The following is a 12,958-nucleotide window of genomic DNA, read 5'->3' as shown; positions in this document are numbered from 1 at the left end:
AAATACATAGTGAGTCAGCTTATCAACTATGATTAAGTAATGATTTAATAAAAAAAAAATTCTATCCATTTCAATTTTTTTGGTTGGAATGTAAGAAATTATATTTGAAAAAGCAGTTGGTGTTTAGAAGGGAAAAAAATGCAATAGTTTTAAAAATCTCAGCTTTGGATTGCGTATTATTCTGTGATTCTCAACGTTTATAATTACTAAATATGTACAATAATGTTTTTTAGAGTATTGGATTAGTTTCTAAAACTTCCATCAAGTGTGCAGTGATTTGAATTTCATAACAATTCATAGTCTCCTTTAAGTTATTAACTGTATAATATAATTCAATCTATCTTATATTTTCAGCTTATCGCAAAAGGGTAGAGCCGGAAGTTTGGAGAGCAACTTGGTGAAGCGACCGTCAATTGACAGCGGAATTAATATGGCCGACGCTTTCCGATCTAGTTCCGCTATAGATAAACATGATTCGTCTTCTTTAAGGTCATTCATTTTTCTTTTATTTAAACCAGTATTCTCTATGATATGAATAAATATAACTTTTATTTTTGTTAGAATTTATAAATAAAATTTTTGTTTAATTATTTTCTTATTCACTTCTAACGCTCCGATCTATATATTTCAGATGGGAACGAAGTATGTCTTTACCCTTAGATTCTGATACATCCGAAGACAGTCTCGGAGATATGAAAATAGGACGACGCATGGATCTAGCCCTATGTAAGTTAACAACAAATATTACCTCCCTCATAGAAAAGTTAGTTTTCATTTGCAAATGATTATTTACTTCATCGGCAAAACACCCTCCTTTGGGTATTTCAAAATTTTTCACCTAGCTCATATTATATTTCTTAAATTGGAAAGGTTTCAGCGTTGTCACTAAAATGTCCCAGCGATGTTAAAGCGTTTGAATCGCTTAACTGTTCAAAAAAGTTCATCTCATCTAAAATTAAGGTAAAAGAGCGTACCGCTCGTCCTCACAATTTGTAGCGTAAGGTCTGAACGGCAAGCGACAAAGCGCGTCAGACAGACTTAGCCGGTAGAAAGGGTCGGGGGAAGTGAGGACGCTAGGGCCTAACGGCGCGCGACATAACGACCCCGCCAAGTCGAATGGTCGGGTAAAGTTAGATGTACACTAGAGGAGTGGTCTCGGTCCAGCCGCGCGACTGACAGTTGTCCGCCCGCGCAGGCGAGACGGCGCCGGAGAGCCCGTCGCCCCCCGCGCCCCCCGCGCGCCCCGCGCCGCTCTCGCCCTCGCCCCCGCCCGCGCCCCCGCCCGCGCCCCCGCCCGCGCCCGCTGCAGGTCAGTCCGCGAGCGCGGAACTGTATAGACAGTCTACACGCGCCCTTAGCGTCACAGCTGCCTTAGCGCGCTGCGAATCGATCAGGCCCTGGAAGAAACGGTTCGATTGACCCGTTGCTATTGGGAGTCAGTGGTAACTCGGTTATGAAATAAAGAGAAAGACTGTTCTATACAGTTTCAAGTCGCAGCACCCCCTCCGCTCGAATTGTCTATCGATGTTGTGTATGTAGTAGTTGCATGGCCGCTCTGGCCTTCTTCTTCTAAACAACGTTGTCTGTGTATCTCTGTCTCTCTCTTGCCAGTGTAGCTCAGTCATAGCTATTGGTAGATTTGTAGTTTCTTCTGTATCTATCCAATATCGAGCGGAGATGTCCCGGTGTTGTTAGTAGTGACCTGTTAAAGTCGAGCCGATACATCTCACTATGGAGATAAAGGAATTAGTGAAACATAATAAGGTTGGAAACAGTAATTTTCTTAAAAGTAAAATTATTGCTTCCAATTCTAACACAAATAATGCATGATAAGTATCGGTTCTACTTGTTCGATGTTGTCCATCGATGTCGCTTTCAATGGTTCGTAATGGTCTATTCACAGTCATTTAATTCAGACACGACAAAACGACGCCTAAACAGGAACAGAGTCAGCCATGACATAAGAACAGAATACCCTCAATACTTCACGACACTGCATGGTGGCTTGCATGAAGCGATATATCTATAAAACGGCTTTTTATGTGTAGAATTTACGCTATTTGATTATTGGAAAGGTAAGTTCGCTTTCACTGTGGTTTTACAAGCACATTATGATCAATATTCGGTGTTGTGTACTTGGATGATAGTGTGATATTGATGTTTTATATTTAAGGAATTTATGTTAGCTTAAGATAGATTTAAAGACTATTATTTCAATTCTTTGAATTTTGCAAAGAAAGATCACGTTAAACAGTTTTAATATTTTTTCAAAATGATACTATCGAATTTGTAATATCCATAACGGTAAATTTTCCCCCATCATAATGCTTGTTTTAATACTATTTGCTAGATCGCACATCTTGATCATGTAATGTTTTGAACAGCAAGGATACAGCCAGATTTAACATCATTGTTTGGATATTGCGTACTGCCGATGAAAATTCCATTTTATTAACTAATTTCAGGGGAGCAGGATGACAGAGTGTTTACCTTAGCAGAACAGATAATAGCAGCGATGCCCGAGAGAATAAAGGTATGAAATTATATGGTTTTGATTAATGTTTGTTATTAGTTGAAATTGATGGCTGGGGAAATTACGTATATACCTAGTTGTGTATTTTTCTGACCTAAATTTTGCCATTATGAAGTGTACCCAAACTTTTGATTTAAGCACAGCGATAAATTTATTAGATTTCTATTCATTTCATGAATGTTATAAGCATTATATTAGTATGATAATTAATATTATTTTGATTGGTTGAGCTTTATGAAGTTGACGTTTGAAAAATAACTAAATACGCCAATTAGGTACGTAGTTTTAAGATTTAACCTAACAGGTGTTTGACATAAAATTTCCTACATCAAGACCACTATAAATAATACCTCCAGTAAAATGTATTTTTGTTTTCCCCAGAACGAAAGCTCTACATTACTCTCCGGCTGCGAGCTGGACAGCGGCTCTGGTGGCGGTGATGACACGCTCATGGTGCCACTGCTTGATGACACCACTACCTTCAACACTGAGTTCAATTTTGAGTTCTGCGACAATACGTATAGGACGTAAGTTTGAATAACTGGTAGCAGTTAAAACTTTTATATCCAAAAAGTAAGATGTAGTATTGTAATAGTTGGTATGTTATAGGTATGTTATGTTCATAGGTATATATTATAATAAACACTAATTTGATGAAGACAAAAAATGGTTAGTAAAAATTTAAAAGAAGTTGGCAATTAAAACAAATAGCGGAAGAAGCAAAATTGCTTTGACTTGGTAAATTAAGGGACTTGAAAATATAATATGTGGTATTTTAACTCTCCATGAAATTTTCCGAAAGTGTGATGGTAAATCAGAACATCTCGTCTAGTGATTTACTTGTGTAATTACTGTACTTGACAATTTTTACGTGTATATTGTATTCATAGTAGACAATGCCTTACGTGTGTACTCGCATGAGACTCCGGCTTATCTTATATATATAAAAATGAATCGCAAAATGTGTTGGTAAGCGCATAACTCGAGAACGGCTGAACCGATTTCGATAATTTTTTTTTTTATTATATTCCTTGAAGTACAAGGATGGTTCTTATGTAGAGAAAACGTAAATATTATGTACCACGGGCGAAGCCAGGGCGGACCGCTAGTACACATATAATTCAATTCTATGCATCTATACGAATACTACTATTAACTTTTTAACCCATCACCCAGTTACTGCGGCGGCTCGACCCCCTGCTCGTCGGGCTCGGTGTCCCCCGGCTCGGCGCTGTCCCCCCCGCCCGCGTCGCCGCTCTCAGCGCTGCCGTGCGCGCCCTCCGCCACGCTGCAGGAGTTCCTTAACACCACTACGCATTTCTCCAGCTTGACTCTTAACGGTGAGTTGTTTGGGCTCTAATTTAACTGTTTCTGAAACTGAAATTATATATTATGCTAATAGAACTTTATCTGTCTGTCCGTCTTCACGCCTAATCCTTTCAGTTAACCGCTGAACTTAAAAAGGTAGTTTAAGACGTGAGAAAGGAAATAGAATAAGTTTTATCCCGGAAATCCTACGGATACGAGAACTATCCCGTTTTTTATTTGACTACGCGGCCGAAGTGCGATTTGATGAATACTACTACTATGGACGAAATGGTTAAAATAAAAAAAAATAAAATAAATCTTTATTTCACCTTTTTGATTGTACAATATTAGATACAAGCATCTGGCTCTCTTGCTAGGCATAGCCTGTGTTAAGAGATTTTAAAATAGTACCTTATATAGAATATAAATGGTAAAATGAAAACCAAATTGTATAACTAACATTGACTACAGATCGCGAACAGCGCGAGGTGTACTCAGCGGCGATGACGATCCAGAAGGCGTACCGGCAGTACCGCGGGCGGCAGCTGCAGCGCCGCGCCGCCGCCGCCGCCATCACCATACAGAACTGCTACCGGCGGTACAAGCAGGTAGCGTGTCTTTTTAAATAGATTTTCTTTAACAAAAATATAGATTAGGTTATGGTAGAAGATTTCATATTAAATAGATTTTAATTCAAAATTCAAAAATTTTATAATTTTAATAAACATAGATTACGTTGATAGAAGATTTAAGCCAAAGGTTTAGAAATATGACGGAAAAATTGTAAGTAATTTGAACGCTTTCCTCATATAAATACTGCTGACTGTGAGGAATGAAATAGTAGTAAAGATGATGTGTGAAAGAACCAATTTTCAAAAGCTTGTGTCGCTATCTAATCCTGAAGCCATTCATGGAAAGCATGTTTGATGATCATAGGAAGGGGCTGGTAACTTTCAGGTATGGAAAACGGACGGATGATAATGTTAGGCCAGATGCTTTTACTACCTAGTTATATTATGTAGAATAAAACTGAGTATATTATAATATATTTTTTTTATAATAATGATAACTAATTTCACATTTTAAAGGGAGAAAAGAAATAATTATTTACCTTACAAATTCCCAGAACTATCGAACTAACACCTATACCACTTTCAGTTCGCATACCTGAAGCAAATGCACGCGGCCGCTACGGTGATCCAACGCGGCTTCCGTTCGCACCGCCAGCGGCGGCTGTCAGCCAACAGCAATACTATTAAGTGAGATTATATTGTATTTATTTTAATTTATTTGTAAACAGGAACGTAACAAGACATTGAAATTTCACTACAATTCTATTTCGAAGACAATCCATTCTATCTATATTTTACTCCTTTCATAATGAAAAAAATTATAACTATACAACATAACTGCACACATTTACAACTTTTTAAAGGTGTAAAACTGTAAAATTATCCACTTTACATAAAAAGGAACAAAAATTATGCAACAGACTTTGTATTTAAATGAGAGATTTTCATTAATTGATTTTTGTTGAATATTAATGATAAACATCTATCGATCTACTTATGTATACTACACCACAAAAACTAATTTTCTATTGGAATGTGAATGTTTTATCGTCATGAGAGAGTCATCGTCGTGAGAGTTGTTGAATGAGCTAATATAGTTGAGAAAATAAAATATAGAAACTTTAATTTCGTGTCAATGAGACCTTACATTTAAATGTAAATTAAAATGTAAAGTTATTGTAAATTTGATATCTTTTTACAACTAACTAATTGGTTCTACAGAAAAACCTACTCACAACGACGACAGAATCAGGCAGCGAGAAAAATTCAACAATTCATGAGACAGACGAAAATTAAGTAAGTTTTAATATCTAATTTTTAGATTATTGGTGGGAAATGTATTTCAAAAAGATTCGTGTGCATGAAAAAGACAATTGTCCGTCTAAAGCACTTCGGGTACAATATTATTCATGACTGTATAAGGTGGACCAAATCATAGTCGGAAATTAAAAATTTTGTGTGAAGAGTCATCCTTAATTTTGTATACAAGTTACTGCTTCCCTACCATGTATAATGTATTTGAAATAAATTATCTCCTTTGTGGTTCATACTTATTTAAATATTATGACAAGAACAAATTTTAATGAACTGTTAAAGTTTTGACTATACAATAACTCCAAAAGGACTCCCTTTATTGAAATCGCTTCAATGAAATATGTTATTCCTCTCTAATCTTCGAAACATAACCTCTAAACTAAATGAAACAGTCATAACTTCGTTAAAACAATAACTACGCCAATTTGAACTTCAATACTAACGCGACCCTTGTCAATTAAGTCTATAACGTATCTATTTTATGTATTATTGCGAACATTTGCCTTTAATTTATTTTCTTCGAAGGGTCGTCTAAATTGTTTACTAAAACTAATATCAGGGGGCTACCATGATGTCTCATAGCAGCATTATTTCTAGTGTGGGAAAGTGATAGCGCTAGAGAAGCTATATAGCGCTGTCCTTTTTTTACACTGGATGTAATACTGCTTTAAGGCAATCATAGTACGGGGGCTGAACCTTGTTATGTAAGTGTACTGTAAATCCCTAAAAGCGTTTGGATATTGAATGTATGAAATATACGAATAATATTCCATTGTGAGTTGATAAAGTGACATTAATGTAATACTGAGGGTTTACGTGGATTTTGTGTGATTCTTAGTTTATTTTCAGTTACCGGGATGTTATTTTTTTCATTTTGAATACCCATTGAAACTCTATGTAGAGCTGTTTTTAAAACATTTATAGTCGATTTAAAGATTTGTCCCTTTGCTTGCTTGAAAATTGGATTACACTAGCTACTATTTATTTTGTTAATTATCTCATTAAACAAAAACTGACAACGTTTAAAATATGTCATTTTTACTAATATGTAGGCAAAAAAAATCTTTACGCGAGCGTTTATAGACAAACATAAAAAACTGTTTTTCTTGTTATAAACAGACCATTTGTACCATTCAAATTGTTTACACTGTGTCCAGTGTATCTAAGCGTACCAGTTATAATCTAAGAAAAGCAATTCCAATGCCTAGAAAACTTGCGAACTCGAGATTGATAAAAACTTTTCTCGTTAACTTAGTCAATCTTTGTACAATATTATATTGTCTTATCACTACAGAGTCGGCCCTTTATCAAAATAATTTCGACACAGTAGACTCTGTTTTATTTTATTTTCGGAGTTAGTTTAATCTTCCAAAGTTTTAGGGTCGTTAACATTTCTATTGTACTTTGATTTTCTCAATTCTACGCGTGTACTTGACTGAATTCTTTCTTTAATGATTCTATAATTTAATTTTCATCATATTTTAGTAATTGTAATTTTAAAATTAGTAACGAATGTCACGCATATGACCTACATTTCGTAGTCGCCATTCATAAACTCTTAATGTAAATATAAAAATATAAATACAATACAATTTTTGCATGCCGCCAGTACTTGGGAGGAGTTTTCGACAAACGTAAGTCATAGCAATCACTTCGCCTTAAGTCTATCTGAACAATGATCCACCTCTTTGAATGCTATAGTCAAAAAAAATAATATGACGTCATCATTAAAAAGTACAAAGAAGAGAATTTTTAATATGTCCGATTTGCTTAACAGATTGCAGAGCGAACGAGCCGCAAACGCGAGGGCGGGCCGGCCGTCGCCGGCTGCCCCCCAAAGCTCGTCGCAGCACATCATCAGTACACCACCCACGCCTAATAGGTAACCTTAGAATTCGTTAAAAGAGAATTATTTTCTATTTTGTAAAAAAATAATTTATTCGATAGTTCGACAATATTATTCTAGTAGTCCTTGAAATAATTTTAATTTTAACTACATTTGCCAAGTCATCAATTGATAGTATAAACAGCGTTAGCTCTTATGTGAATGCTTCTTATGTAGTATTAATAATTATATTTGTTTGTTTAAGGATCATTGATTATCTAGCGCCCGAATCACCCATGAACGCCGATGATGATTTGTTGATCGAGCTTTTGTTTAAAATGTGACCTGACACCGTGCTACGATTATTTACCGAAGATATTCATTATAACATCAACCGTTCTGAAGTCATACGTAAATGTAGGCGCTTTAAGGTTCTAATTTGAAAGCAAAATTAGTTACTAACTGTGTCTATCTTGTTTATTAGTTTTAAGATTCTCTTTTTCCTTTCACTTCACATCCATTACTATTGCATCAAATTACTGATATAATTCCTCAAAACAGGTTTCTTCGAGTTGTGAATGAACTCAGGCCTTCAATAACTTTTAACGTTCGTTAAATGATTCTCCTTCCTCGGATTTTATTTGTACATTGTTTTTTTGATCTATTATTAATTTTTTATCATCTACTGTTTTTATTTTATTTTTAATGTGTTCGGAATTTGACTTGTTCAAGATATTTTCTTCTCTTTTACGTTGAAACTTCAGGTCATAGACAGGGTTATATTTAGTATAAATTTTATCGTATTTGTATTATATTTTCATAATATATTTTTGAGAAATTTGTTTAGAACATTTATTGGAATCATATTTTTGAAACTAAATTGGATATAAAATAATTCTCCTAGATCGCCGACGATATTCAAAATGATTTTTTGAAAATTCTTAGATTCATACGTTTTACGCCATTGCAAGATAATTAAAAAATAATCTATTAACTTTTTCGTTCCGTATATTTTAACGAAGTATATATTTTAAGTAAAGTTTTGGACTTTATTTGTTTTCTAAGTATGGTTTCCACGGTGGAGTCAAAGAGTGTAGGTTAAGTACAAATTCAAATTATTAAAGCCACTGTTCTTATAAAGTAGATGCACCTAGCGTATTATACAATAAACCCGACGAGCTGTGAGTATTTTGAGATTTTATCGTATTTAAGAAAAAAAAGTTAGGTTTACTATTGGTCTAACGTTTACCGTGAAGGTTTCATTCCAGCCTAATAGGTTAATTCTCTTTAGTCGATGCAGAGAGCACATAGACGACGGGTACGGTACATTCCTTAGACGACACGTTATTGTCTCAAAAATTGTTTTCTACATTTGTTTCTGTTTCATCTTTACCATTGTTAACTTTCTTAAAGATTTCAATATATTATTGTTCGAAATTTTCAATTCCCCCACCCCTAGTTCCTACTCCAACAACTATTAAAATATTTAACTTAATATCGATAAAAATCGAAATTAGTTCATTAGATAGTTAACTTTGTTTTAGATTCCTTAATAAAGCTAAATGCCATACTAATCTAGCGTTCATGAAAAAATAAGGTTGTGCACCACTTAAATATAGAAATAACTACCTAAATATTCCCTTTTTCTGGATTCTCTGATATTTTAACGTAGTTATATAGATATTAGATTAAGATATTAGAAGTAATCATAGCTTAACATAGACGGCGTGCTGCCGTCGAGATATTTTCGATTCGTATTTTTATAAAGCAAAAGTTACGAATGACTAAGATTGCTTTGCTTGTGCAGGGCCGTGGATCAGATTTCTTCATTATTTCTTCCTTTACTGTATCTTCTTCTTTGTCTAATTTCTATTTATCTTCATAAATGATATACCTATTTCAAGGAAATTACATGGATATTGTGTTCACTTTAAAATAAACGTTCTGAGATTATTTTACTGATAAATTTGTAAATCTTGCATTCTTTTATTCGAGGAACGAATATATTGGCCCGGAAATGTCGGACGTAAGAGGAAGATTTTTATATTATTAACGATTTCCATCAACGGTGTCGTATCGAAGGTTTGATAGGAGTTTTTGCTAAAAATTTTTGAATAAATTGTTCTCTCGACAATCTTTAAAATTTATTCGTAAGTAAGGGTAAGTGTAAGAATGGGTTGGAAATCATTAATAATAATAGCGATTGTTAGATGAAATTTATGAATGTAAAACGACGAAGTTTGAGAATAACCGTCCAGTCGTGGCGGCTTTTGCGCCCTCTGGTGGCCATAATGCGGAACCTTTCGAGCGAGATATGAAACATCTTCACTAGTGTCCCAGCGCCGGTTTGCCTGGGCACGCATCCGGGGGCGCGCGAATGTAACATGTACATTTTATATTTTTGGATTGCTAATTTTAAGATGCTATATTTATATATGTATACGTAGATGGCGGATACGTGGTCAGTATTTCGGAATGTATTTCGCCAAACTTTTGACTTATTGATTTCTCATAATATTCTCCTTTCGTTTCGAGGCAATAGGTCGTTTAGCTAGTGGTCATGTATATATTTTTGAATAGCGAGCACGATTGCTTTCGGAACGCCAATGATATATTTTAAAGAGGACGTAGTTAGTGGTATAAAATATTTTTAACAATAATCGAGAAAACTGAAAGCAATAATATTTTTGTGGTAAAATAACTCCGATTTATAGGAAGAGAGTATTTTAATATCCACGCGATCGTCAGTTACAATTGAATTATATAGATTGCTTTTTAGTGCCACCGTATCTTATGCTCCATATTGTTTTTTTATTTACGGTTAGTCGCAAATAATTAAATGGACCATGACTTGTATCAAAATTATTCCTTACAATATTGATATTATTGAAAGGAGGTGTTTCATTCATACGTCACGCAAAATATATAATTTTTCGCCTTTAGTGCGTTTTACTATAATACAAAAAATACATAGGATTCCAACATTTAACCTACCTATTCAATAATATTCATTTCACCATAAGTACTGTAGTACTAAATGTTTGAAAAACAAACAACTTTACAGTTTGAAGACATTCCAGAAATATCTCTTTTAAAGCTCTCTCAAGCATGAGCTGACTCTACTATATAATAATTATAATAAATACAAGCTGGCTACTTCATTGTTTCGTATATATGTTTTTGTTAGAGGAGCATTGGCTACGGAAAGCCTTAGTGATTGACCACAGCTAAAAGATAGAGCACTAGAAGTAGATATAGTTAGATAAATACTTATAGAAATGAAATAAAAAATGAAAAAATTTGAAATCTATACATAGAATTTAAATTAAAAAATTTAACTACTTTTTATTATTATATTAATAAGAAGCTTGTTCACACATTTTAAAATCGTATCTAGTAATAGGTAAGTATAACGATTAGATTCGTGTTAAAAGATTGGATTGAAAGCTAGTGGTATTATTGTTGGGTTTTAGTTAATTTTTGGCTATCAATAATGTATAAATCGGTCTAAATTTTGAGTGTTTTTACTAAATTTATCTTTTAATGTACTTCATATGGATTGGTCAACGAAATGGTAAAAATTCTCAAAATTTATCAACCATATTTTTGCGCCAGAGGCGACTAATTTTAACTATTGTGATAAAATTGCAAAAGCGATGATTTTGTGACTATTGAGTTTATTTGAGTAGTTGCTGTTTTTTATAAGTGCCATTTGGATTGTTGAGTTTTAGTATTAAAATATTTATAGCTTGTTTTTATACAGGTTGATATTTTGTGTACATTTAAGTATTTTATTTTTAAACATAGACATGAGATTTGTTTAAATTTACGTTATTTTTTTTTCTCTGCAATGGAACTTATGTTTTATGATACAAAAATCCTCAATTATAGTCAGATTTATTTGAACAAAATATCAATCTGGTTTAGACGCCTGCCTAATATATAATATTGCATATCAAGTAGATATTACGAAATTAATTTCTCTAGCAATATAGCTTTCGTTTTGGAATCGCTAGTCGTAGGCATTATATAATTGTTTGCTTAATTTTATATTATATAGGCGTATAATTTTTCCTGATACCAAGTATTAGAATAATTAGATTAGATTCATAATTGTTTATTAATTTCGACTTGCTTAAAATTTACGTAACTTATTTGATAGCGAATTTACTATGTTTTTTTATATGTATATAAAATTGTATGCATTGTAATCATTGTTATTAAGTTTCCATATATTATAGAGAGTGTAAAAAGTTGTTATGTACTGCCAGTATCAAGTATTTAACACCAAATGGGGAAGGATGAATGCGTGGTTTGAGAGGTATCCAGTGCATCTTACGCCTGAAAGTTATATTTTTCTTGTTAATTGTTATAGTCTTTTTATTTGATTGTTTTTATAGCGTTAGTTTTCCCTTTATGTTTTTTAACTGCGACTTAGATAAACTTTTAGAAAGATTCGAAGACGTTTTTAGCATTTTAAATGTTATAAATTTGTTGTTTTTTTATGATTGCAATCGCTTGTTGATATTGTTTTGAATATGAAGTATTTGTAAAATAAACTCATATGTATTTTATTGTTATAGCTATTTTGCCTTTAAGTGCAATATTGTTCAGTGCATTTTTAACTTATTCTAATTACTTCTTTTTTATTCAGTTACACTTGGAAAGGTTTGGATTTAGCCGTAATATATATTATATTATAGAATATTTAAAAATGCAATAAAAACAATAAAACTGTATGAAATGAAAATTAAAATGTTTATAGATCATAAAGGTTGTAATTCACGCGAAATAGCATTTTAGTGAAAACATGAAATTATTATTATAGAAAAGTGCCACAGAAATAATTTTATTTAGCTCTAGTTTGAAACTAGTCATATGTTTGTTTTTTATATGTTATATTGTATTGTTTATATAATGTTTGTCGAATTCTTTTGGGCTTAAGAAATGAAATTTGCTGGATACTGTGTATTTTGAAATGAAAAATAATCTTCCTTTGTAATTATTATAATCTATAAACACTACAAATTGTGATTCAAAGCAATTTAAATAATACTGCTGATTAAATTCTGTTGTTTTATTCCATATCCTCACACCTTAGATATAGTGAAGATTTCATTTTTAAGCTATTGCATAGCTTCTATCGCGGGCCTTGAGCGCGGGGACCGTTTCGAGAAATTCCGTAACGAAAAAACCTCACGCTCCCCACTCCGACGGACACGGAGGTGTGGCTTGAAGGCATGCTATGCAATAGCTTTACCGCGGCAGTCCCCGAGTGCCACACGTCTTTTTATTTTTTATTTTAGAGTTAAACAACAATTACACTTTTTTTAATAAATAATTACTTTATAACAAACATATGGGTATATTTGTATGTTTAAATTTAACTTACAAATTCACAACGGC

At 33.3% G+C, this 12,958-nt stretch overlaps 1 protein-coding gene across 1 annotated transcript in view; it reads left to right on the top strand.

Annotated features, from left to right (window-relative positions):
- Camta (Calmodulin-binding transcription activator) overlaps positions 1 to 12,602 on the top strand; it is a 111,863-nt gene extending 99,261 nt beyond the window's left edge. Inside the window, exons 14-23 of the mRNA XM_090108903.1 lie at positions 355 to 489; positions 632 to 726; positions 2,466 to 2,533; positions 2,915 to 3,060; positions 3,710 to 3,873; positions 4,313 to 4,449; positions 5,000 to 5,100; positions 5,635 to 5,709; positions 7,505 to 7,609; positions 7,818 to 12,602. Coding sequence (XP_089965029.1) covers positions 355 to 489; positions 632 to 726; positions 2,466 to 2,533; positions 2,915 to 3,060; positions 3,710 to 3,873; positions 4,313 to 4,449; positions 5,000 to 5,100; positions 5,635 to 5,709; positions 7,505 to 7,609; positions 7,818 to 7,896 — 1,105 coding nt within the window. The 3' untranslated portion in view covers positions 7,897 to 12,602. The remainder of the gene's footprint in view (positions 1 to 354; positions 490 to 631; positions 727 to 2,465; positions 2,534 to 2,914; positions 3,061 to 3,709; positions 3,874 to 4,312; positions 4,450 to 4,999; positions 5,101 to 5,634; positions 5,710 to 7,504; positions 7,610 to 7,817) is intronic.
- The last annotated feature ends 356 nt before the right edge of the window (positions 12,603 to 12,958 follow it).

The sequence above is a fragment of the Colias eurytheme genome, chromosome 13 (genome assembly GCF_061535395.1).
Source record: "Colias eurytheme isolate Ceu_HAF_F1 chromosome 13, ilColEury1 Martin Lab GWU primary, whole genome shotgun sequence".
Taxonomy (NCBI): domain Eukaryota; kingdom Metazoa; phylum Arthropoda; class Insecta; order Lepidoptera; family Pieridae; genus Colias; species Colias eurytheme.
Note: the sequence above shows the minus strand (reverse complement) of the source record. Positions and strands in the feature narration are given on the sequence as shown.